Below are 27,481 nucleotides of genomic sequence, written 5' to 3'. Positions count from 1 at the left end.
AGATTTTATTTTATTTAACCAGGCAAGTCTGTTAAGAGCTAATTCTTATTTACAATGACCCGGCCGACGCTGGGCCAATTGTGCGCCGCTCTATGGGACCCCAAATCACAGCCGGATGTGATACAACCTGGATTCAAACCACCACTGAGATGCAGTGCCTTAGACCGCTGCGGCACTCGGGAATCAAGAATATAATGTTTTTTGCATCCCAAATGGCACTCTATTCCCTATATAGTGCATTACTTTTGACCAGCGCACTTTGTAAGGAATCGGGTGCCATTTGGGAAGTAAAATAGCCTAAAGGTCTGTTAATTAACTGACCACTATAAAGTGGTTGAGGTGGAAAGCTATTATACAACTTACTTCCCTCAGACTGGGTCGTTTGATTCTGTGAAAATCGTGTTATTTCTTAATTGATATATATCCTTCTGCGAATAAGCCTGGAAAAAGAAATCGTCAATATAATAGGTCCTAATACTTCTTAGAAATGCCCCTCCTCGTCCTGTACCACAGAGGGCGTGCATCCCGCATCTGACAAACAAAATGGGGAGAAGGGGGAGCGGCGAGGCGCTATGTCCTCCCATTGGTTCTCATTCATTATGAGGCGTGTTTAACGATAGTAGGCGTTCCACAAAACTAGAAACCAAGCAAATTGTTGTTCATTCATTACGGACTGTGCTTGACTGAAACAGGCTCGTCTTATTTTGCCGAGTGCTTCGTATTTTTGCTTTCTGTTTAGAGGCTGTTGCGTGCATAAGTACATTTGTTGAGTAAATAACCTACTCGAACGCATAGATATTTTTCCTACATTTGTTTTGACTGCAAGACTCGCCGGTTTTCCTCTGAACGCAACCTCTCCACTCAAATAATGGATTTGGTCTGGAGCCTGTGCTTCGTTGGGAGTCTCGGCGCTTGGTTTGCTTCTGCAGAAAGGCACAGCATATATTGGAATAACACAAACAGCAAGTAAGTTAAACTATTTGTGATCGCTTACGTGTTTTTTTTTGTCATTCTATTTCATTACTGTTCATTTGTAAAGATTTGCAATTCAGATTCGCAAGTGCAACAAAGTAATGCAATGTATCAGAAGCTGTGATTGTGACTTGCATGATTTGCTGACTAGGATTGTCGGCAAACTAGTCACTGCTCAATAATGCTACAGTACCTCTTTATCTGTGCATATCAATGACTATGCAATAGCCTATACCTTTTAATTACCACATGAATGTGATTGTTAGGGTATTTTAAATAGATTATGTTGTAGCCTACTACTTTAATTGGTTTACATTCTGAGTCTACTGAATATGCAGCTGGCCACTTGTCATGATAATGCAAGGCAGTTACAGTATCTTCTTGTTCACTGGCTTCACTACTGCCTGAGGGGAAACTTTTTTTTTTTTGAATCTGTAATTCCTTGTATAACCTGGTCAATTTATGTGTCACAATCTCTGTCTACCCTTTCGGTGAATTGGTAGTTACACATAGTTATACCATAAATCTGATTTATTGATAGGCTACCATCTAAATTACCCCACTTTCAAGGACATATGGTATGGATTGGGAGTTGCATTATTATTAGCACCACTGTTAGCAACTGAGTTTAAGCTTGTGTAATATCTATTTAATAATAATAAAATGTCCTATTTTAAAAGACCCAACCACACTAACAGTAAATGTAATTCCACATTCCATTTGTATCAACAGATATCCGTTTTTTTTTAAATGGGTTTGCCTATCTTTACCCAAGGCTTTGTAACAGTCACCCAGAGACGTGACCGTGGTAGTAAATATCGGTTGCAAACCCATCCCCACTGATGGCGTTGATATCTCCATCTTACATTTTCATTATGCGTGTCTGTCTGTCCACTAAATCACTGGATATATATGATGGGCTGACGGGACAGGACAGGGAGACATATGAGGGTTCATATTTCAGATGGAAATATGAGGAATAATGGTCAATGACAGAGACAGAGGGTGTAACTTGAAGCCTGCCTAGTAGGTCATATTGCGGGAGTGCGATGGATAGCTTGGGAATTGGAGCCCAAATTTTGGGGGTTTGGAGCCCACTCTGAATAAGTGGAGATCAATTAGAGTTATGGTGGTTGGGTTGGGGTGAAAAGTTGGGAGGGTGAGACTGAAACACACACACACTCACTCATACACTAAACAAACAAGACAAACGGCCATTCAATCACAGCAAGGCATACACTCACTTGAATGCAAGCACATTTTTAAAAACCTTTATTTAACATGTCCTGTCTTGTAGACACACACACATACATACATATATATTCAAATTCACACAGTACTAAACTCAGTTCAGTTTATCTTGCTGTGATCCCTAGAGATTTCCCATAAAGCCTTGCCACTGCAGTCATTGTTCTCAGAAACACATCCATGTCATAATCTTAGAGAATTAAGTTACGAGTCCCAGATGTGAGCATGCTACGTCAATGCAGTGACAACAATGATCATCATTTCTGAAAATAAATGCATAATCCCCACGCTTGCTATTTTTACTGGATATCTGCACTAAATCTCTCCCTCTGGCTGCACTTAATCCCACACTCACAGAAATAAAGGAGAGTTCGGGAGAGATGTTTTTTTTTCTTCATTTATTCTCCTTTTCTTGGTTTTCTCTAAATCTGTTTTTCCCCCTCAAACCCAATGCTTGATAAACCTACTGTTGTTGATTTGTTCATGGCTCTCTCTCAGGCCTTTTTGGGTCGACGCCCTCCCCCTCTCTGTGTGGCAGATCAATCAATGGTCTTGATTAGAAAGCTATAGCTAATCTACTTGACAACAGACTAATCATTTTGGTCAGTTAGGTGGTAACGATTTACTGTGTCTGCTTCCCTACGGAATAAACAGTGTGTGTGTGTCAGTTACAGATGCCCTACTATGCATTGGTGTGTACTATGTTTGTGCCTTGGGGCATGTTGACGTTGCCTGTGAGCGAGCTGCCGCTGTGTTTCAGTCCAACAGAGATCTGTTTCTGGCTGGGTTGTTATGTGTGTACGCCTGGGGCCCTGAAGTGGGACCAATTTTGTTGGATGCGACAAAATTATTTTGCTGTGCGACCAGGAGTTTTATTTTAGGAGCACCGTGTGACTATAAAAACAAAATCTACCAGATATCAATTGTTGTAATGATAAGGCTTCCCTGTACCGTTGCTTCCGAGTGCCCTAGAGAAACAAGCGAGTTCAGATTTGTTAGGGTCATGGTTGTACCATAACTACAACGAAAAGGCTTTGCTTTCAGACCAACCAAGTCAAAAGATCTGACTCATATTACCAGCGCAACATTTTTATCTTCCTATACCGGAACGTCGTGGGTAGTTCTAAAACAGATTGTGCGTCGTTAAACATTAGTTTACACTTTTTCAGCCATGTTACCTCATTGGCTGGCTAGCTAACAACCTGGTAACTTTACCACTATATCTAAACATTTGGGGCCACAGAAAGAAAGGAAAAGTGATAGCTTCTTCAGAAAATCAATGAGCATGGTGATGCATGAATGACAGTCATCACAAACCTGACTTTTTTTTTAAAGAGACCGTGTACACTTTTAAATGTAATGCATCTAAATAAGAAATGTGTGCTTTTATACAATGTAGGGTCCTAATGTTTCACAACTTTCGTATCAACATTTTAGCTTTTATAATAAACTAATGTATTTACAGTGTTACATATTCGTTTCTAGGGTGCAACGTAGGCTCAATATAGGCTGTATTTCAATCAATGAATAATTTTTTTGTTGTTCTCCTAACATTCTTTAACATTCTCTAATTTAGAGCCGTGTGCCTACATGTGTCAATCTGAAAGCTTGCATCATAGGTTAAGAAGGGATTTATCATTCACACTGGTTCCCAGAAGTTGATCTATCAGTATGCTTTGCTCGGTGTGTGTCCGTACGTACGTGTCTGTGTGAAAGGTGTGTCCAATGGGGGAAGCAGTGTGTTAAAGCACCAGCTCCTAAATCACTGACTTGCTCGCTCACACACACATGAACCCAGACGTTCACCCTCACACACTGCTGGGCAACGGGCACACTGCACTGCATTGCTGTGATTTGATGTTAACATTCATAACCCAAAAGTAAAGTAATACTGTAGCCTACTCATTCAGCTTGCTCTTTCTCTCTCTTTTACCCATTATTTTTTTCCTGACAGAGCATGAATAAACCTCCCTCCTCCTCCCCGTACCTGTTTCTTCCTCTCCACCGCCCCCTCGCTCATTTTGGCTCTGTTCCTTGTTTCAAGCTGGTTGTGGCAGAAAGTTCAACATGTTCAATGTTAACGCTTTCCCTACTCCTTACTTACTTTGATTTTTTTTCTATTTTATTTGCCTCTTTTCCATCTTAATGGCTTTTTTTCTTATCACATAATTCCAACCACCCCTTTTTCTCGCTGCACATTTTATCTTTTTGGGGGTTTAATCTTCTTCACTAATGTATAGCATTTTTTTTTTTACCTCAATAAGCTTTGCAATATTTTCACTCAACAGGCTTATCGCTCTATAGTGTATTTCATCAAAATAAGTGACCTTTACGGTGCATTTGCCTCGAATTAGTGATTTTTATGGTCAGTTTCACCCATTTAAGTGATTTTTGCAAGTTTTATCCAGCCAATTTGGAGGTTTTTGTAGTGCTTCCTATACAAATTGGGGGTATTCTCTTCACGGAGTGCCACAGAAGAGAATAGTAACTGGTGTGACTGATTGGGGGTCAGAGTGCACACGGTGATGAAGTGCCATTGCCTCGATCAGTCTGTCAGTCATTCTGTCACTGAGGTGGCCTTTGAATGCTGTCTGCCACTCAGGCCTCCCCTCTTCACACGGGTTTGGAACTGCCTCGGAGAGATTCATTCTTCCTCATGTCTCTGGTTCTCTCTCTGCTCCCTCTCCACCTTTTATCTCATCTTTACATGCTGCCCCCAGTCCATTATTTCCTCACCTCCTAGTCTCCCTCTCTAAAGGAAGGAAGGAGAAAAGAATGGTAAGAGGTGTGGATTTAAAAAAAAAAAAAAGTTTTTGGCACCCTTAGCCATTCGTCACTAGGCACTTTGCCATCTTTTTCTCTTTCTCCCGGCTTTACCTTTCCCTCAAGCAAACCCCTACCCACTTCTCCTTCCAGCCGCCATGGGTTATTCAATGAACTCAAGCAATTTTGACCCCTCTTTCAGTTGTTGGCTCACTCTGTATGCTTTTCTCTTCTTGTTTTTTTCACGAGGCAGTGGAAGTGGTCGAACCAGTCTGAGAACTCTGCTCTGCCACTGAAAGGAGTAAAATTGAGAATAACAAAGGTGTGTGTGTGTAGAGAGGGTTGGATAGCCACGTCTTCTGGTATAAGTAGGTGGTGTGAGAAGGGATTTCTTCATTGCTTAGACAATCTAAATTGTATCTACCTCATCTCCTATTTTCTGCAAAAAGTGGCAGTTTTTCCTCTTCTCGCTAATCTCATATTATTCCCTTTTTCACCCCCTTTCTAGTCATTTCTGTGAATGATTCTTCCACGCCCCACTCATTCTCTGTTTCTCTACCTCCCCCAAATCCCATAAACTGCTCCCTAATCTCTGTATAGTGAATTGGAATCAGAGAAATAGCCTCAATTAGATTTTTTTTATTTTATTTATTAGGATCCCCATTATCTGTTGCAAAAGCAGCAGTTACTCTTCCTGGGGTCCACACAAAACATGACATAATACAGAACATTAATAGACAAACCACTCAAGGGCAGAACGACATACTTAAAAAACTTTTGTATTTATTTATTTTTTTACAAAAGGCACACGTAGCCTGCATATCAATACACACAAACTATAAACCGTTGAAGTCAGAAGTTGACATACACTTAGGTTGCAGTCATTAAAACTCGTTTTTCAACCACTCCACTAATTTCTTGTTAACAATCTATGGTTTTGGCATGTCGGTTAGGACCTCTACTTTGTGCATGACACAAGTAATTCTTCCAGCAATTGTTAAGACAGATTATTTCACTTATAATTCACTGTATCACAATTCCAATGGGTCAGAAGTTTACATACACTAAGTTGACTGTGCCTTTAAACTGCTTGGAAAATTCCAGAAAATGATGTCATGGCTTTAGAAGCTTCTGATAGGCTAATTGACATAATTTGAGTCAATTGGAGGTGTGCCTGTGGATGTATTTCAAGGCCTACCTTCAAACTCAGTGCCGCTTTGCTTGACCTCTACAAGTCTGGTTCATCCTTGGGAGTAATTTCCAAACGCCTGAAGGTACCACGTTCTTCTGAACAAACAATAGTACACAAGTATAAACACCATGGGACCACGTAGGCATCATACCACTCAGGAAGGAGACACGTTTTGTCTCCTAGAGATGACCGTACTTTGGTGCGAAATGTGCAAAACAATCCCAGAACAACAGCAAAGGACCTTGTGAAGATGCTGGATGAAACCGGAACAAAAGTATCTATATCCACAGTAAAACAAGTCTATATCGACATAATCTGAAAGGCTGCTCAGCAAGGAAGAAGCCACTCCTCCAAAACCGCCATAAAAAAGCCAGACTACCATTTGCAACTGCACATGGGGACAAAGATCATACTTTTTGGAGAAATGTCCTCTGGTCTGACGAAACAAAAATGGAACTGTTTGGCCATAATGACCACCGTTATGTTTGGAGGAAAAAGGGGCAGGCTTGCAAGCCGAAGAACACCCATCCCAACCGTGAAGCACGGGGGTGGCAGCATCATGTTGTGGGGGTGCTTTGCTGCAGGAGAGACTGGTGCACTTCACAAAATAGATGGCATCTTGAGGAAGGAAAATTATGGGAATATATTGAAGCAATATCCCATACTTCCAAAGTTGTGGCAAATTGGCTTAAGGACTACAAATTCAAAGTATTGGAGTGGCCATCACAAAGCCCTGACTTCAATCCTATAGAACATTTGTGGGCAGAACTGAAAAAGCATGCCTGAGCAAGGAGGCCTAGAAACCTGACTCGGTTACACCAGCTCTGTCAGGAGGAATGGGCCAAAATTCACCCATCTTATTATGGGAAGCTTGTGGATGGCTACCTGAAACGTTTGAACCCAGTTTAACAATTTAAAGGCAATTCTACCAAATACTAATTGAGTGTATGTAATCTTCTGACCCACTGGGAATGTGATGAAAGAAACAAAAGCTGAAATAAAGACATTTCACATTCTTAAAATAAAGTAGTGATCCTAAGACAGGCAATTTTTACTAGGATTAAATGTCAGGAATTGTGAAACTGTTTTAAATGTATTTGGCTAAGTTGAATGTAAACCTCTGACTTCAACTGTAGGTCAATGATCATTGGCGTGTGAGAAGGGATGACGGGGTGTGTTTTAGGGTTGGGCGGTATCCAGATGTTGATACCGTCATAATGTTTCTGTACAATACAGGGGTATATGGTATTATTGAGTGGGGCGCTATTTTAAAAAAAAATTATGTTAATATAAAAAATAAACTCAACGCAATTTAGGCAACAAAGGCTCTTGATCCAGGAGGGGATGTAATGTCTCTGCTGGAACCAAGTAGCTTGATCTTGACATCTATCCACTTAGCTAGTAAGTTAGCAAACCAAATGCATAGCTGGAGTGGAGCCCCGAGCTGAATATAATTTATTTGATACATCTTAGATTACTTATAGTTAGTTATAAGCAGTGGCTTACCACAGCCCCCACAAAGACATACACGATATGACCAAAAGTATGTGGACACCTGCTCGTCGAACATCCCATTCCAAAATCATGGGCATTAATGTGTAGGTGGTCCTCCACTCTTCTGGGAAGGCTTTCCACTAGACATTCCTGCAGGAACTTTATTCCATTCAGCCACGAGCATTAGTGGGGTCCATTACTGATGTTGGGCGATTAGGCCTGGCTCACAATCAGTGTTCCAATTCATGCCAAAGGTGTTTGATGGGGTTGAGGTCAGGGCTCTGTGCAGGCCAGTCAAGTTCTTCCTCACCGATCTTGACCAACCATTTCTGTATGGAGCTCGCTTTGTGCCCCCGTGCATAGTCATGCTGAAACAGGAAAGGACCTTCACCAAACGGTTGCCACAAAGTTGGAAGCACAGGATCGTCTACAATGTCATTGTATGCTGTAGCGTTAAGATTTCCCTTCACTGAAACTAAGGGGCCATGTTTGAACCATGAAAAAAAATAATAATAATCCCCGGACCATTATGCCTCCTCCACCAAACCTTACAGTTGGCACTATGCTTTCGGGCAGGTAGCGTTCTTCTGGCACCTGCCAAACCCTGTCCGACTGCCAGATGGTGCATGGTGATCTTAGGCTAGTGTGCGGCCACAAACTCATTTTATGAAGCTCCCGACAAACAGTTCTTGTGTTGGTGTTGCTTCTGGAGGCAGTTTGGAACTCTGTAGTGAGTAATGCAACCGAGGACAGATGATTTTTATACGCTTCAGCAATCGACAGTCTCATTCTGTAAGCTTGTGCTCCTAGACGTTTCCACTTCCCAATAACAGCACTTACAGTTGACTGTGGCAGCTCTAGCAGGGCAGAAATTTGACGAATAGACTTGTTGGAAACGTGGCATCCTATGACAGTGCCACGTTGAAAGTCAGTGAGCTCCTCACCTCAGTAAGGCCATTCTACTGCCAATGTTTAGCAATGGAGATTGCATGGGTGTGTGCTCGATCTTTATACACCTGTCAGCAACGGTTGAGGCTGAAATAACCGAATCCACTAATTTGATGGGGTTTCCATATATACACACACACACACAGGACCAGTCAAATGTTTGGACACCTACTCATTACAGGGTTTTTCTTTATTTTTACTATTTTCTACATTGTAGAATAATAGTGAAGACATCAACTATGAAATGACGCATATGTAATCATGTAGTAACCAAAAACGGTTAAACAAATCAAAATAGATTTGAGATTCTTCAAAGTAGCCACCCTTTGCCTTGATGACAGCTTTGCACACTCTTTAGCATTAGTTCAACCAGCTTCATGAGGTAGTCACCTTGAATACATTTCAATTAACGGGTGTACCTTGTTAAGTTCATTTGTGGAATTTCTTTCCTCAATGCATTTGAGCTAATCAGTTGTGTTGTGACAAGGTAGGGGTAGTATACAGAAGATAGCCCAATTTGGTAAAAGACCAAGTCCATATTATGGCAAGAATAGCTCAAATAAGCAAAGAGAAATGACAGTCCATCATTACTTTAAGACATGAAGGTCAGTCAATACTGAAAATTTCAAGTGCAGTCGCAAAAACAATGAGCGCTATTATGAAACTGGCTCTCATGAGGACCGCCACAGGAAAGGAAACTCAGAGTTACCTCTGCCGCAGAGGATAAGTTCATTAAGAGTTAACTGCACCTCAGATTGCAGCCCAAATAAATGCTTCATAGAGTTCAAGTAACAGACACATCTCAACATCAACTGTTCAGAGGAGACCGTGTGAATCAGGCCTTCATGGTTGAATTACTGCAAAGAAACCAATACTAAAGGACACCAATTAGAAGAAGAGACTTGCTTGGGCCATTGGACATTAGACTGGAGGAAATCTGTCCTTTTGGTCTGATGAGTCCAAATTTGAGATTTTTGGTTCCAACTGCTTTGTCTTTGTGAGGAGCAGAGTAGGTGAACGGATGATCTCTGCATGTGTGGTTCCCTCCGTGAAGCATGGAGGAGGTGTGGGGGTGCTTTGCTGGTGACACTGTCAGTGATTTATTTAGAATTCAAGGCACACTTAACCAGCATGGGTACCACAGCATTCTGCAGCAATACACCATCCCATCTGGTTTGGGCTTAGTCCCACTATCATTTGTTTTTCAACAGAACAATGACCGAGAACAGGGCTATTTGACCAAGAAGGAGAGAGTGATGGAGTGCTGCATCAGATGACCTGGCCTCCACAATCACCCGACCTCAACCCAATTGAGACGGTTTGGGATGAGTTGGACCGCAGAGTGAAGGAAAATCAGCCAACAAGTGCTCAGCATATGTGGGAACACTTTCAAGACTGTTGGTAAAGCATTCCAGCTGATGCTGGTTGAGAGAACGCCAAGAGTATGCAAAGCTGTCATCAAGGCAAAGGGTGGCTACTTTGAAGAATCTAAAATATATTTAGATTTGTTTAACACTTTTTTGGTTACTATATGATTCCATATGTGTTATTTCATAGGGTTGATGTCTTCACTATTATTCTACAATATAAAGAACCCTTGAATGAGTCGGTGTGTCCAAACTTTTGACTGGTACTGTATACACACAAAAAATTGCTGTTTTGAAAATCATACCATTAGTATTTTGAAATACTACTGTATAAACAGTATCACCTAAGCGACAGTAGTTGACAATCATCGGTTAAGCAGACTAACTACCTTGACGACCATAATGACAAAGCCAATTTCCTGTATGTCTGGGTGGGAGAAGGAAGGCTGCTAAGTTTTGAGTAAAGTAAGATAGTGATTCAGGCCAAAGGTTTTCAGAGGCAGTGTTACAAGAGCGTGTATGTGCGTGTTTCCTTACGAATGTGAGCTTCCTGGCCTAGTCTTTTCCCGGGAAACGGCATATCCTGCCGACACAATAAACAATACCGTTCTCACACACTGGCACACGCAATCACCAACTTATTTCTTAAGGGGGTTGATGAAATGATCCTAAGAACATTTTTATCAAAATTAACACAACCCGTTTCCTGCCAGTGAGAGTAATTGGATGAATAGTGATTGGTTGTTTGATTGTGTGTGTGTTCCACTGTCTCTCCTCAAGATTTTCCTTCTGATCATTTTCACCTCAATCAACCCCATGGGTGTTTTTCTGCCCCTGTCTCTGCCTCTTCCTTATCTACACGCCAGACTTCCTCTTCCTCCACCTCCTCCTCAATGTTTTACAACCTCTCAACCCCAAATACTGTGTATGAAAGACTTTCCTGGTAAACAGGCGTAGGAATAGGATAAACATGGAATTGTGTGTGTCCAGACTTGTCCAACTACATAGTCTTTGTCTTTGCACGTATCAATGCATTTGTAATGAAGTGTGTGTGTGTGTGTATGGGGTCGATTATTGTCTCTGAAAATGAGCCATTATGTGTGTTCTGTAAATAAGGGTCGTTTTGATGTGTTTGTCCTGTTTTCATATTTTCCATTCATTGTACATAACAATGATACAATTTCAATTCAATGTGTCTAACGCAGGCCCGAAACACTTGATTGTTTTATATATATATCACAAACACACGCACACACACACTTGAAGTCGGAAGTTTACATACACTTAGGTTGGAGTCATTAAAACTCGTTTTTCAACCACTCCACAAATTTCCTGTTAACAAACTATAGTTCTGGCAAGTCGGTTAGGACATCTACTTTGTGCATGACACAAGTATTTTTTTCCAACAATTGTTTACAGACAGATTATTTAACTTATAATTCACTGTATCACAATTCCAGTGGGTCAGAAAGTTTACATACACTAAGTTGACTGTGCCTTCAAACAGCTTGGAAAATTCCAGAAAATGATGTCATGGCTTTAGAAGCTTCTGATAGGCTAATTGACATGATTTGAGTCAATTGGAGGTGTACCTGTGGATGTATTTCAAGGCCTACCTTCAAACTCAGTGCCGCTTTGCTTGACATCATGGGAAAATCAGAAGACTTACAGAATGTGATGCAGCAAGTCGTGTGTGTGTGTCTGTGTGTGGTGAACATTTTTTATGAGCGGCAGGTAGCCCAGTGGTTAGAGCGTTGGACTAGTAACCGAAAGGTTGATAGATCGAATCCCAGAACAGACAAGGTAAAAATCTGTCGTTCTGCCAAGAACAAACAAGAATTTGTTCTTAACTGACTTGCCTAGTTAAATAAAAATAATTATTATTGCGAGGGCACTGAATCACCGGAAATTCCGCGAGTTGCTGGAGGAATACCAGACAGAATACGGCGACTTGATATTTCACAATGGCTGTCTCGTGACAGAGTTTTGGAAAGATTTCTCTCTCCTCCCTCAAATCTGTGAAGGAGGATATTAAAGCTGGCTTTTTAAAATGACATCACCTGCCACCTGAACACGGTGAATCTCCAGCTCCAAGGGAGTTTGAGTCAAGATTCAAGGATATCAGTTCATTGCAATGTGAACTAAGATTAGGTGTTACCCATTTCTGGAGCCTTGTGTCAGACACAGAGTATCCACTTCTGAAGCAATGTGTGCAAAGAGGTGACCATTGTATATTGGCACTTAATCATGTGAAGCAACATTTTCAACAATGAACATTGTGAAACAACAGAGAAACAGACTGACCAATGCACACCTGGATTGCTTCACAAGGATAGCAACAACACTATACATTTAGAATGAATTCAGTCAAGGACCAGAGGGGACATTTTCACTCATCCAACTACTGAGGTAACCCTTAATATGGGTCTTTATTCATGTGATGTAGCCTATTTGATGTGTGTATGTATATATTTGTGATGTGCTGTACATCAAATCAATTGCATGTGCTCTCTTGCTCTGAATTTGTTCAATTGATAATTGATAATATTGGAAGAAAAAGTACAACAAATGTAAAGATCTGTGCGGCCCTCTGAATGATTGTCTCAACCCAAAGTGGCCCTCTTACAAAAAATAGTGAGTAACACTGATCCACGGTATGGGTCTCTCACACACACACAGCTCCAGTTACTGGTGCCCCCTGGAGGTCAAGATGTGTAACGATTACCTCTTTGCATTGAATAGATTATCTCAGCCAAACCTCCTTGTACAGTTTCAAAGCCACGGGCAGGCAAACAATGGTGAATGCTCACAGACTATTATACTCTGAGGATTGGAGAAATAATGATGAAAAAACAAGGTTTATCTTATGGAAATCAATTCTGCAACAAAAAAAATGCGTCTTGAGTAATGTAATTTCAGTGATGACATTTTTGGTCAGGCTCTCACACAAGTACAAATGATTCTGGGACCGTGTTAGACCGTTAGAAAGAGCACACCTATCCATATCCCTGTGGTTGTCCAAAATAAGGCAATTATGTTGCTGGTGGATTCTGGGGTTACTTTGTGGGAGGGAAGCCGTTGAAGTCTTTGGCCAAGGGCGCTGTCAGAATGAACAATGGACAAAGGTAAAGTAACAGATATAGAAAGGAGAGAGATTGATGACAGAAGTCTACACAACCCAAGTATGAACCTGCCTCTGAATATTATGTTAAGTGGGAGGGGCTAATAGTTGGCCCATTCTTGTTTCTATTAACTGTGTTAGCCAATACAAACAGTGGGTCACAAACTCACATATTTGGCATTCCAACAAGGCCGGATCCGATTGGTTCGTCAAGTGCTAGGGGAGAGGTCGGAATTAAATGGATCTATTGGGCTTATTGAGTGATGCAAGATGGACTGGGAGAGGGTGGGGAGACCTGACAGAGATGGATAGATGAAACGAAAGAGAAATTTAGCTGTGTAGAAAAATGTGAACCAGCCCCACAAGCACAGCCAGACTTATATTTCAGTGGCTCTCTTCTCTCATGCTCCTCAATTAAAAAAAAAATAATAATTTAAAAAACTTCTTAACTGTTTTTCTTTTTCCAGGGGATAAATTCAGAAAGAAATGCCAGCCCTGTAACCCATGTCTTTCATCTCTCTTCTTTAACACCCCTCACTTTCCCATTTTCCCTCCATGGTCCTATGGACACACACACAGGACACACACACACAGGACACACACTGTGTTCAGTCCTTTTTGAAGTCCCAAAGTCCAGAGTAATACCCCCTCTCTGTTTGGGAACAATGGACCCAGGGCCCCACCCTGCCCCACTCTCCCCGACTACCGTCCTCCCTCTCTGGGCCTCAGTGTCGGCTCTAAGCCCTTGTATTAGGCAGAGTCTGGTGCCGCTGAATGGACCTAAACTCAGCCGCTGCTCCACCTGATAATCCGTGCTCGGACGAGCCGATTAGACGCCCCCGCGGCATTCCGATCCACTCAGCCGTAACTCCGACCAGTCACCTCTTAGGCTGTATTAGTGTGGCATTATGACCCGATGTGGAAAAAAAGATTCTGAGGTTAGTGTAATTGCTCTAGGTTTGAGTGATGGGTGATGGCTCTAGACTATGGCACTGATGGTAATTGCTGTGGAGTTTCACAGTGGTCAGGTGTTGCGAGCTTGACAGCTGGTGTAACCTCATGTGCTTTTAAATAGACAACTGAACCTCAAAGCAGGTGATTCTCCACACAGCATCCATCTCATGGCTTTTAAATGCACGGGAGCAGCACATTACTTGCTGACCGTGTGTGTGATTGTATGTGTGTGTCCAAGGACCCTCTGGTGCCGACTTTGCGATTGTCCGACCTTTGATCCCGAGTGAGCCCTCCTCCCCTCAGATGTCCAACATTCCACAGGGCGATAGAGTGCAGAGATGAGAGAAGGAGATGGAGGGAGGGGGTAGAGGTGAAGAAAAAAGCAAAACGCTGGCCAGAGAGATTAAAGTAGATAGATCAGGCTCCTGCCCCTGAAGAGGCTCTAATAAATCAAGAATTCACTTGAGACGAGGAGAGGTTGAAACAGTCTGGAGTCTATTTTGCACTAGACACAATACACACAAACACACACAGACACAAAACCACTTGACGTTCGCTGGCTGTCTATCGTCGTCATTCATTATCCCCCTTAATCTCACACACACACACACACCTCAGTAAACCTAATACACACGCACGCGCACACACACAATCGTAGTTGCATATCTGTCATCGTTCCATAAATCCTCCATAAGCAGAGAATGCAGTCACCCCTCCCGTCTGTAAATGTTGCTGTCATTAAAACTAAGCATCCGAGGAACAACAGAGGGCATAAATGAGCACTAACCATAGTGCGAAGCAATTCCGGTGCCATTTTCAATATGGAGTCTGAAATCAAGAGAGAGAAGCTGTTTAGAGTCTGCCAGAGTGATGGTGACAACGTTTGACATTGTTAAAAACTTTTCAATCAGGCATTCTTTGAAGTGCCTTTAATCAGTCGTGCTGCAAAAGCCCCCGGGATAAATAAACTATTTACAATTAATAAAGGGGCCCCTCTTGGGTGTGTATTCAGCCCCCTGTTCATTTGGGTTAGTAAGATATTCCATCAGAGGAGGGTGCAAATAGTACCACTGTATGAAACTGGCATTGATGAAGCAACTGCAATACTCACACACACAAAGTTTACCACAGAGGAAAAGCCATTCGCAGCGAGAGGCCCCTGACCCTCTCATTCACATGGCTCCCTCACTCCCAGCCTGAGGGTGACTTTATTACCTTTTTTTTTGTGTTTTAATTGCACTGCCCTTCGACCCCGACAAACAACTTTTAAATCAGGGGGAGAGCGAGCGAGTGTGTGTGCGTGCTCGGTCGTGTGGTTACTGTTTGAGGAGGATACTAGGTCAAACGCAGCATACGAACATGTTTGCTCAATAGTATTATCGATTTAGCTGGGATTGTGAGTGTCAGGCAAAATGACCACTCTACAGTGGAACTTGTAAACAGTGTGTGGCAGCTAGGCAAACTGTAGATAAGCACTAAGCTGTCCTAGCACACAGTCAGTGGAATAATAATTACTGGCCCCTGTGTTTGCTTAATATGCCACTATTATGCAGCTAGATGGATGTTGACTCGCTTAATTAGTATACAGAGAGAAACGGTTGCTCTTTTTACCAGCCCCAACACTACTCTTGCCACTGTGCTGTTAATCTGGTCATCTGCATTGAGGGAAAGCAATGAAGCGGGGAGGCAGAGGGGGTTGTGCTGGAGGGGTGGGGGAAGGGTAGTGGGCACTAGGAGTTTGGAGCCACAGCGTCTGCCCTTTAACCAGGGGGGTCCACCGGTAACAAACAACACCAGCTAATGAGCGACAAGGGCCTCTCTCTGCTTGTGCATTTTGATCGTTACTCACACATATGGACCTTGTCACGTCACCCCCCCCCCCCCCCCCCGGAACACATCCCAAATGTCACTTCTTGTGTTCACTGCTTTCATGGGGTGAAGCTGGAATTCTCAACAACAAAAAACAGATACCCAAGAGCCAAAATGGCTCCAATGTGGAGTTTTCATTGGCAGATGTGCAAATACCCAACCCAGGACTATGGAGCAACCCATCTCTCACAGAGCTGTGTGGTGCAAAGGCGTCAGCATGCTTCAGTTCGACTTTGACTAGCCAAACTGAACGAGTATGATCCCATGCTCCCTGAAAAGATATTCACTTGAAAAAATGAAGAGGAAAGCGGCAATATTACCCTAGGACATTAGAGGCGGATGAGCTGGTAATGGGCCATCTACAGCCAAACAAGGAAGAAACGACACACCTAAACAAGGAATACACACGCAGGTGAATAAAATTGTGTATATAGAGACACTTGACTGGCGAGAGATGCATTTTTCGAACTGCCCGGGATCTACTAGATTTGATGTGCCTAGTAACACACATAATAGGCGAGATAAGGAGACAGAAGATGCCCGCTACAGGTTCACAATGGTGGATGCAAGGGCATATGGCCGAAAGAGCTAGGGTGAAGTGTTTCAGGAGTTCTTTTGGGTCCAAACTGCTGCAGAAGACCCTCGATTTACCACCGCCAGCTGTCCTGCCAGGTACCACAACGTCCTCGTGTTTTCATGGGAGATGCGCCTTTCCCCCTACATGATGACCTCATGCACCCTTATTCAGGTATGTTGATAATAGAATGTTGGAATCCATTTCACTTTTTCTGTTTCTAATTTCCCTTGTTACTGCACCTCTATATGAAAGTGCCATTTTATCAAGGCTTTTGGAATATGGTTCCTGGAAATGTTGTTTTTGTTTACCAAATGCATATATCTGACATTTATCTTGTTAGACTCCCGTGAGAGGTATCTCAATAAACCTGGGTGTACCTGGAACTAGCACCACTCTTGTTGTCGGAGAGTCAGAAATTGCATTCTGCATCATGGCTGCAAGAAGGAGGATTCTCGTTGGACGCGCACACACTGTTCTTTGTGTGCACTGTGAACCAGTAGAGTTCTAATCTTTTTAATAAAATGAAACCTGATTCTGGGACACCTGACGGGTGTGGCATATCAAGGAGCTGATTAAACAGCATGACTATTAGAGGTGCACCTTGTGCTGGGGGACAATAAAAGACCACTCTAAAATATGCAGTTTTGTCACACAACACCACAGATGTCTCAAGTTTTTTGAGGGAGCATGCAATTGGCATGCTGACTCCAGGATTGTCCCAGAGCTGTTGCCAGAGTATTGAATGTTAATTTCTCTACCATAAGTCGCCTTCAATGTCGTTTTTAGAAAATTTGGCAGTATGTCCAACCGGCCTCACAACCGTAGACCACATGGTGTCGTGTGGGCGACCGGTTTGCTGATGTCAACGTTGTGAACAGCATGCCCCATGGTGGGGTTATGGTATGGGCAGGCATAAGCTACGGACAACAAACACAATTGCAATTTGAATTCACAGAGATACCGTGATGAGACATTGTCGTGCCATTCATTCGCCGCCATCACCTCATGTTTCAGCATGATAATGCATGTCCCCATGTCGCAATGATCTGTACACAATTCCAGGAAGCTGGATATATCCCATTTCTCCCATGGCCTACATACTCACCAGACGTGTCACCCATGTTTGGGATGCTCTAGGTCGAAGTGTTACATGTTACAGTTCCCGCCAATATCCAGCAACTTCGCACAGCCATTGAAGAGCAGTGGGACAACATTCCACAAGGCAAATGTTAGTCACACCAGATACTGACTGGTTTTCTGATCCACGCCCCTACCTTTTTTAAAGGTACAGTATCTGTAGCCAACCAACGAATATCTGTATTTCCAGTCGTAAAATCCATAGATTAGGGCCTAATAAATTAATTTAAATTGACTGATTTCCTTATATGAACTGTAACTCTGCTGTATTGACATGAAGAAATACAATCAGAGCTTTTTCAGCTAACAAATAAACCTTTATTCTTGCTTCTGAAATTAAGCCACAATACAAAATTGTCTGCTGAGAACAGACGCTGAAACAAGTGCCTATGGAGTAAAATAAGTGTTGGGGTGTAGTTGCACATCTTTCTGAATATAAATCTTTCTGAAAAATAGTGCAACAGTGTCTGCTATGAACAGACATGTAAACCAAAAAAAGTGTTGTTAGAATAAAATGAACGTGTCTAGTGTCTGACTCCTGAGATGTCTGAACAACAACAGAACAAGTTGTTAATTTCATTGCGGTCCCAGTCGTTTGGTCCATGTCATTTTCTTGAAGTCATGCACAAACTCATGCAGCTGGTGGTCAAATTCCTCCCGGAGTTTTGGCGAGAGTTTGTCCATGAAATCAGCTATAGGTGCCAGGACCCTGTGGAGAGGATGGGATGAGGGGGGAAATAAGGAGTGTCTGGAGAGCAGAGGAGGAAAAAATACCACAGAACAGAGGAAAGGGGATCAAAGTAAAGTCTGAAATTATTTTTTAAATTTTATTTTTTTTACTTCTGGGACAAGCTGCTGGCTCTATGCATGACGTTTTCCAGATCTTGAGATAAAGGCATTGCAAATAATTGAAAACTTGTGTCAAGGACTGAGTCTGCAGCTCTTTTTCCTCCCTTTACCAGACTTTGCTACCAAACTTTGACTTTGGTAACACCAATGTGGGTAGCTTAGGTTTTTCTTTCTCTGACAAAATTGTTTGATCAAAAATTATGACGATCTTTAGTTTAGTTGGTTGTCTTTCTTTCCATGCATGAGCCAATAGCCAGCCAAGAAGCTTGCGCTAGCTATTGTTAGCCAAACATGACTACTCTTTGTTGACTACAATAGAAAATACAACAACATACCCCATCCTTTGGTGAAGACAGCATGTTCCTTTCTGGCTTCCCATGCTTCGTGTGCTGAACAAACCAGCAGCAACATTTCTGGAGTAGCATTTCTACCGGGATCTCCACTGCGGCCCATGTTTGTTTTTTCTTTGCTTTGACAAACTTGTTGCAAACCCTACCCCACTTTTTCGAATGAATTGGCATTTACATGCTGGTCTTTATGTAATGCATAGGTAGAATCGTACTGGGGAAGGTACTTTTTACTTACTCGGTCAAATGATGCTCGACGTTGTCGTTCGCCGTGTTGAATCCACACGAGTTTCGGTGCCCAAACAGCCGACAAAATCCTAACCGAACTCCAAAACGAACAAAATGGCACAAACTGTACCAAACTGTTTCGGTTGGGAAGCATGCGGCCGCCTTAATAGGGGGAGGATATAACACACCACACACTAGCTGGCTTTGTGAGAGTCCCCCAAATGCAGAGTTGCACATGTATTCATTGCAAAAGCAATAAAACTCTATCTAAGACACACATTCGGGGCGCGTGTTGTGAAAACATTTAAGCTGGGTGAGTTTACTCCATTTCTCCGTTACTCTGGGCACCCTGGTGATGCAGACCGATTCAGGCAGGAGGAGTTGGTAATGGATAAGCACAGCTTAAGTAACTGAACACTGGGTGAGGGGGTGGTGGTTGTTTTGCTAGAGGCTAGAGCCAGCTACTGCCCTCTCCAGTTTGGTGTGTGTGTGGTGATGGATGGGGATGAACGCATATCTCTGTGAGAAAGAATGACGGGGAAGAAGGAAAGGTAGAGAAGGAGAGCAAAAAGAGGAGGAGGGTGGGAGTGTAGGTGATTATTATTTATTTTTTTACTGGGTGGAACTAGGGGCCTCTTTACACTACGCTACTTTGACGACACAAATCAGGTCCAGGAGAGGTGCTTGTGTAGTTTAGAGAGACAGATATACAGTTGAAGTCGGAAGTTTACATACACTTAGGTTGGAGTCATTAAAACTCGTTTTTCAACCACTCCACAAATTTCCTGTTAACAAACTATAGTTTTGGCAAGTTGGTTAGGACATCTACTTTGCATGACACAAGTAATTTTTCCAGCGATTGTTTACAGACCGATTATTTCACGTTTAATTCACTGTATCACAATTCCAGCGGGTCAGAAGTTTACATACACTAAGTTGACTGTGCCTTTTAAACAGCTTGGAAAATTCCAGAAAGTTATGTCATGGCTTTAGAAGCTACTGATAGGCTAATTGGTGGTGTACCTGTGGATGTATTTCAAGGCCTACCTTCAAATTCAGTGCCTCTTTGCTTGACATCATGGGGAAATCAACCAAGACCCCAGAAAAAAATTGTAAACCTCCACAAGTCTGGTTCATCCTTGGGAGCAATTTCCAAACGCCTGAAGGTACCACGTTCATCTGTACAAACAATAATTTGCAAGTATAAATACCATGGGACCACGCAGCCTTCGTACCGTTCAGGAAGGAGACAGGTTCTGTGTCCTAGAGATGAACGTACTTTGGTGTGAAATGTGCAAATCAATCCCAGAACAACAGCAAAGGACTATGTGAAGATACTGGAGGAAACGGGTACAAAAGTATCTATATCCACAGTAAAACGAGTCCTATATCGACATATAACCTGAAAGACCGCTCAACAAGGAAGAAGCCATTGCACTGCCATAAAAAAGAAAGACTATGGTTTGCAACTGCACATGGGGACGAAGATCGTACTTGTTGGAGAAATGTCCTCTGGTCTGATGAAACAAAAATAGAACTGTTTGGCCATAATGACCATCGTTATGTTTGGAGGAAAAGGGGGAGGCTTGCAAGCTGAAGAACACCATCCCAACCATGAAGCACGGGGGTGGCAACATCATGTTGTGGGGGTGCTTTGCTGCAGGAGGGACTGGTGCACTTCACAAAATAGAGGGCATTATGAGGCATGAAAATTATGTGGATATATTGAAGCAACATCTCAAGACATCAGTCAGGAAGTTAAAGCTTGGTTGCAAATGGGTCTTCCAAAAGGACAGTGACTCCAAGCATACTTCCAAAGTTGTGGCAAAATGGCTTAAGGACAACAAAGTCAAGGTATTGGAGTGGCCATCACAAAGCCCTGATCTCAATCCTATAGAAAATGTGTGGGCAGAACTGAAAAAGTGTGTGCGAGCAAGAAGGCCTAAACCTGATTCAGTTACACCAGCTCTGTCAGGAGGAATGGGCCAAAGTTCACCCAACTTATTGTGGGAAGCTTGTGGATGGCTACCTGAAACGTTTGACCCAATTTGAAAAATGCTACCAAATACTAATTGAGTGTATGTAAACGTTTTACCCACTGGGAATGTGATGAAAGAAATAAAAGCTGAAATAAATAATTCTCTCTACTATTATTCTGAAATATCACATTCTTAAAATAAACTGGTGATCCTAAGGGAATTTTACTAGGATTAAATGTCAGGAATTTTGAAACACCTTAGCCAAATACATTTAAACTCGGTTTATGTAAATTTCCGACTTCAACTGTAGATTGAAATCTCTCTTTAAGAGAAAGTAGTTTGGAAGACATCTACACCACATACCCCCATCTGAGTGGAACAGTGTAAGACAACCTCTCTCACACCACATGTCCCCTAAATAATTACCTTAATACCAGTAGACAACATTTTTGCTCTGTTAGCCACATAGAAAATGTATGGCTTTAAAAAATATCCACACATTTGTGTATCATTGCATTAATCAAGTTTGCAAACTTATGTGCAATATGGTTTAGATGAAGCTCCTGTATAGTTTGAATTGCTATCCTTATTTTGTTTGTCTACATACTATGGCATTTATGGTATGCTAAAAGCTGCACTCACACATGAAGCAGGATTCACATCCCAAGGCTAGTGTAAACCGAGAAGTTGCGAATCTGATGTTGAAGAGACATACTGTTGATCTCACTAGACATATTTGACAAATGTAAATCTGCCCGAGGACTGGAGGGAGGAGAGGCAGGCAGATAGTCTGACTGTATCTGCTCCCTGTGTGTGTAGCTGTAATGAGAGGGGGAGTGAGGCTGGAGACAGAAACAGACAGGGACCAGACGTGTGTGTGTGTGTGTCTGTTTATCCTTAATGAAAGGGGTAAATGCTCAGGAGAGACCTGGCCTCCTCATACTCATGCCTCTCACTCTTTCGGGCGGCGGTGGTGCGTGTTTTGTGATTAGGCACCCCTTGTCTGTGCATGCCTGGTGTCTAGCTCTGTCTGCAGTTTAGTATCGATACTCATCTCCTGGCCCGGTGTCCTGAATGACTGCTAATGTTTCTCTGTAAACATCGCTGGGTGCCAGGGGGAGCCGGGATCAATGTGCACTCAGGACTAGCTCCCAGCACAGACTGCACTGCTGTCCACAATCATCCATATTTCTATACATCCAACCAAACTCACTTTCCCACTTATTGTGTTTTCTCCCTGCCTGCTGCTCATGCCTCTCCATCTCCTCCATGATTTCCCCTGTTGAATACGTGGCACACGCCACCGGCCGATACATACTTCAACATTTGATTGTTGTATTTGTTTTTGCCGCCCTGAAGCCATCGCCATACTTATTAATCCCTATGACACTTGTGACTCGCCTAACCCCCTCCTTCCCCCTTTTGATCTTCGTCCTCAGGTTCCTAAGGGACAGCTATGCGGTGGAGGTGCGTCTGAACGACTACCTGGACATCGTGTGCCCCCACTACCCGCTGGGCGAGGTGGCATCGCAGGATGCTGAGCGCTACGTGCTCTACATGGTGGAGCGGGAGGACTACGACGCTTGCAAGCCTCAGTCCTACGACCAGATGCGTTGGGAGTGTGGCCACCCCTTCGCCCCCCACGCAGCTGAGAAGTTCTCGGAGAAGTTCCAGCGCTTCACCCCTTTCACCCTGGGCAAGGAGTTCCGCCAGGGAGAGAGCTACTACTATATCTGTAAGTGTCTAGCTATTTTTTTTTTATCCATGTAAATATATTATTTCTTGAGAATTTGTAAGAGAACTGAACCCGAAAGTCAACGTTTGTTTGACGTTTTCAGACCTCAAAAGTAGTCGAGTCAACATGAGAGTGAGGTGAAATGTTCCTTTTTAAGTCAGGAAAAAATGTGAGGGAAAAGCACTGCCGATGACATAGATGTGTATGACCCTTGGTAAAGCACCCAGACAAACAAGGTGCCACCTTGAAGGCTTATGTTAACATTCAGTGAATGTTGGCATGCTACGTTGTGTTGTTGGCATGCTATGTTGTGCATCAGCGCTCACATGGTAGCTAGCAGATAGCTGGTGGCCCAATCACCCAGAGAGGCGATGCTGTGACCCTGAGTGTGTTGTAATTAGATGAGCGATAGGACGGGACACCCTCCCCCTGTTCACAGATGGCTGCAGGTCGTGTGTGTGCGTGCGTCTGTCTGTCTGTGGAGGTAGATTAAGGTGACACAGGAGGATAAGTGCATTTGCTTTTCTGTAATTAACGCTCGTCTTTTTCCCTTCCCCTCTCCAGCCAAACCTCTGCACCACCACGGACAGGAGTGCCTCAGGCTCAGGGTAGACGTCGTAGCTACTGATGGTAAGTTTCACTGCCCTAGTGGTTGGGTGGTCAAAAGTAGTGCACTATATAGGGAATAGGGTGCCATTTGGAATGTAACCTTTGTCTGACAATGATGATGATTTTAGCTGCAGTATGGCAGAGGAATTGATTGTTATTTTTCTCATCCAGGTTCTCAAGAGGCCAGGGTTGCAACTGGAGGAGCTGCAGCTGTACCTGGAGCTGAGGGTGGAGCACACAACCCCTCCAACAGGCTGCCTGCAGGTATGTTAATGAACAAACCATTGGGCCAGTTGTATTCTCTATGGGCCAGTTGTACTTGATCCTAGGACTGAACGTTTAGGGACGGTTTGAAAGACGTGATGGGGGGGAGGGGGGGACTATTTAATACATATTTGAATAAGGCTGTAACGTAACAAAATGTGGAAAAAGTCGAGGGGTCTGAATACTTTCCAAATGCATTGTATATTCCAATGGAGATTCTTCATTGATGTTTTTTTTAATCCAGGACTAGGATTAATCTGTGTCCGGGAAACCGGCCCTTGAAATTAAGATTAAGGATGAGTTTACATGGACTAATATATATATATTCTATATTTTCACCATACAGATGACCCAGTGGTGATCCTGCCAGAGGTCCAGAAAAGTGTGCGAACAAATTCGTCGGTGTCAAAGGCGTCCTTCTCCATCCTGTCATTGTTTGTCCCAGTCTTATTATTGCTGCTGTTACAGTGAGACTACAAATCTCATAGACTTGGAGGACATACAATGAAGTTGGGTCTGTGGGGAACCACAGGCACAAAAGACAGTTCTCAAAGCCCAAGTGCTGGTCACTGGGAGAGGGACAAATTTGAGTCTCGTAAGTACGGATGGACACATGCACTAAGTGTGCTGAGTGAGAATTTGGTTTGAGTTTTGTGGGAAGGCACTGAGCTTTCTCAAGATGTTAGTATTTCCTGGAGAGATTTTGTTCTCTTTAGGGTTAGTGTTTTGCTCTTCTCCTCCCCCCAAAAAAACATAATTCATTTTGGAAAAGTGCGGAAGAAAATTTTGAAGAGGAACATAAATGGACGAAGAACAATCACTGACGACAAAAGCTAAATGACTTTCTTATATGGACAACTATTTGGATTTGATATGAATTGCATTTAGTGTTACATCTTCTCTAAGCTTTTGAGCCAAAGAATACAGTGATCATCTCTTCAGTATTTAACTATTCTATTCCAACCGTGACTATTGTGTTCTGTTTGTGTTATTGTACTGTAATTGAGTGGCGCTAAATGTCCTAGTGATTCTTTCTCAATGTAGCATCGACAAAAGCAGGGGATGTTGGCGAACTATCAATGTTCCTGTGCAGACTCGACCATGTGCTTTCACAGCACTAACCATACAGCACAACAGACAGACTGACTGACTGCATAGACTGACTGACATCACAATACAGACCCATGACATAGTAGACACTGCATGGAAAGGAAAGGTATTATGTACATTCTGTGAAAGATTTACTGTATACAATACTGTATGTTTAACAAATGCTATGCTTACTGTTGGTAAGTGAGCTCTCTCTGAGGAGGGGGGGGGGGGGGGAGAGTGTTAGAATGAGTGTTTCAGTGAGAGAGAGCTAGAGGTCAAACAAAATGTTAAAACTTGCCAAAAGCAAACACGGATACAGTACATTGTGTGAAGCAGTGTAAGGCAGGCCTTTTCTGTATGTCAGATCATGCACCCGTACCGTTTTAAACTGACAAACAAAATAAACCAGACTGAACTATGCTCATCACAGTACTTGCCAGAGCAGTGTTTCACTATGCAACACTGTTCTCTACTTCTACTTACACTAAAAAGTCAAAAGTCAATGTTTATATTCAAAAACAGTTGAAATTTGGTTGGTAATACACTATATACTTTGTGTTTGTGGATTTGGCTATTTCAGCCACACCAGTTGCTGAGAGGTTTATAAAATCGAGCACACTGTCATGCAATCGAGCACACAGTCATGCTCTATAGACAAACATTGGCAGTAGAATGGCCTTACTGAAGAGCTCAGTGACTTTTAACGTGGCACCATCATAGAATGCGACCTTCCCAACAAGTCTGTTTTGTCAAATTTCTGCCCTGCTAGAGCTGCCCCGGTCATAAATGCTGTTATTGTGAAGTGGAAACATCTAGGAGCAACAACAGCTCAGCTGAACAGAACCGCTGTATCGTGCAAATATCATCTGTCCTCTGTTGCAACACTCACTACCGAGTTCCAAACTGCCCTAGAAGCAACGTCAGCACAATAACTGTTTGTCGGGAGCTTCATGAAATGGGTTTCCATGGCTGAGCAGCCGCACACAAGCCTAAGACCACCATGTACAAAGCCAAACATTGGCTAGAGTGGTGTAAAGCTCTCCACATTTGGATCAGTGGAAATGCTTTCTCTCTGATGAATCACGCATCACCATCTGGGTTTGGCAGATGAATCTGGGTTTGGCGGATGCCAGGAGAATGCTACCTGCCCCAATGCATAGTGCCCTGACCTCAACCCCATCAAACACTGAACCAGGCCTAATCGCCCAACATCAGTGCCCGACCTCACTAATGCTCTTGTGGCTGAAAGAAAGCAAATCCAGGGCAGCAATGTTCACACGTCTAGTGGAAAGCCTTCCAAGAATAGTAGAGGTTGTTATAGCAGCAAAGGGGGGACCAACTCCATATTAATGCCCATGATTTTGGAATGAGATGTTTGACGAGCAGGTATCCACATACTTTTGGTCATGTAGTGTAATTTACAATTTGGTTGTATTATAATGTAATTTGCCAGTCAGGCTTATACTGCTATGGTAAGATTATAGGCCTACACACCCAGTCAGGCACACAGAACTCACTGAAACCACAAGACACCGTATCAATCACAGCTGCCAAGCCCAACTTCACAGGGTGGTTTGAACAACAGACAACATTATATGACTAACATTGAGTCAATCCTTTTTGTTACCTTATTTTGTATATGTGTATTATATGTGTATATATATATATATATATATATATAGAAGATTATATAAAGAACCCATTTGATAATTATGATAAATGTGAAATTCTCATGTGAAATAAAATATATTTTTGTGAAAACAAGAACAATTAGTGGTTTCCCTTACCCTGACTTTATAATTTCCCCTTTCCCCTCCTAACAGATTTCTGTTATATTACAGTGGAAAGAACATCACAGAGAAGTTGATAGCTATAATAATGATCACTCCGATTAATATGGAGTTAAATACAGAAGTTCACGCCACTCTCCTTCATATCCCCATCTTAGTCATCCTTTCCTGCTCTGTTTGTATTTCCATCCATTGTTCTCTTCCTTTCTCTCTTCCCAGAGGAGCTTTATGGCTGTGACAGTAAAAACAGCTGTGGTGACAGTAAAAACAGCTGTAGCACCAAAGTGTGGTGCCACAGCACTCCCCTGTGTTTTCAAAGTGGTTGTCATAAATTAGGTCCAGCAGACGGTTGACCCTTCAGAGCGAGAGAGAGAGAACATAATGGGAGCCTGTTGAGGAGAACTGCTCCTCTGTTGACTTGCTCCTCCACTGCCCTGACATCAGTAAACGTGAAGAGTGTTGAGTAACAGGTGTAAAATCGTTATCACCCGTACTGAACGTAAGGGCAGTCTAGACACAGCAAAGGCAAGAAAAGCCAGGCTGAGAACAATGTCTTCAACTGTTAAAAAAAAAAAGGGCAAGGCATGGTCGGTAGTGCACATTTCTGTAAATAATAAAACGGCTGTAAACATCAATCGTCAGTGCAGTTAGAAATGTAGCCATATACAATGGATTAGGAAAGTATTCAGAACACCTTCCCCTTTTCCACATTTTGTTATATTACATCCTTATTCTAAGATTAAATTACATGTTTTCCTCATCAATCTACACACAATACCCCATAAAGCAAAAACTGTTTTTTAGAATTACCTTATTTACATAAGTATTCAGACACTCGAAATTGAGCTCCGGTGAATCCTGCTTCCATTGATCATCCTTGAGATGTTTCTGCACATTGATTGGACATGATTTGGAAAGGAACACACCTGTCTATATAAGGTCCCAC

The 27,481-nt window shown here is 42.6% G+C and overlaps 1 protein-coding gene across 1 annotated transcript; it reads left to right on the top strand.

Annotated features, from left to right (window-relative positions):
* Window positions 1-647: 647 nt before the first annotated feature.
* On the top strand, window positions 648-26,509 carry LOC110488480 (ephrin-A1). The gene is made up of 5 exons (XM_036971385.2): window positions 648-966; window positions 22,485-22,780; window positions 23,345-23,410; window positions 23,561-23,653; window positions 24,000-26,509. The coding sequence occupies exons 1-5, from the start codon at window positions 869-871 to the stop codon at window positions 24,122-24,124; spliced, it is 678 nt and encodes a 225-aa protein (XP_036827280.1). The 5' UTR covers window positions 648-868; the 3' UTR covers window positions 24,125-26,509.
* The last annotated feature ends 972 nt before the right edge of the window (window positions 26,510-27,481 follow it).

This window comes from Oncorhynchus mykiss, chromosome 30, assembly GCF_057628025.1.
Source record: "Oncorhynchus mykiss isolate SJ-2025 chromosome 30, ASM5762802v1, whole genome shotgun sequence".
Classification (NCBI taxonomy): Eukaryota; Metazoa; Chordata; class Actinopteri; order Salmoniformes; family Salmonidae; genus Oncorhynchus; species Oncorhynchus mykiss.
The sequence above is the reverse complement of the archived record's forward strand: the minus strand, read 5'-3'. Positions and strand labels throughout refer to the sequence as shown.

Bases quoted from the DNA above. Each gene is read 5' to 3' on its own strand.
- LOC110488480 (XM_036971385.2), top strand. From the start codon at position 869: ATGGATTTGGTCTGGAGCCTGTGCTTCGTTGGGAGTCTCGGCGCTTGG. The intron at 23,411-23,560 runs GTAAGTTTCACT...TTTCTCATCCAG, and splicing joins AGACGTCGTAGCTACTGATG to GTTCTCAAGAGGCCAGGGTT. The intron at 23,654-23,999 runs GTATGTTAATGA...TTCACCATACAG, and splicing joins CTCCAACAGGCTGCCTGCAG to ATGACCCAGTGGTGATCCTG.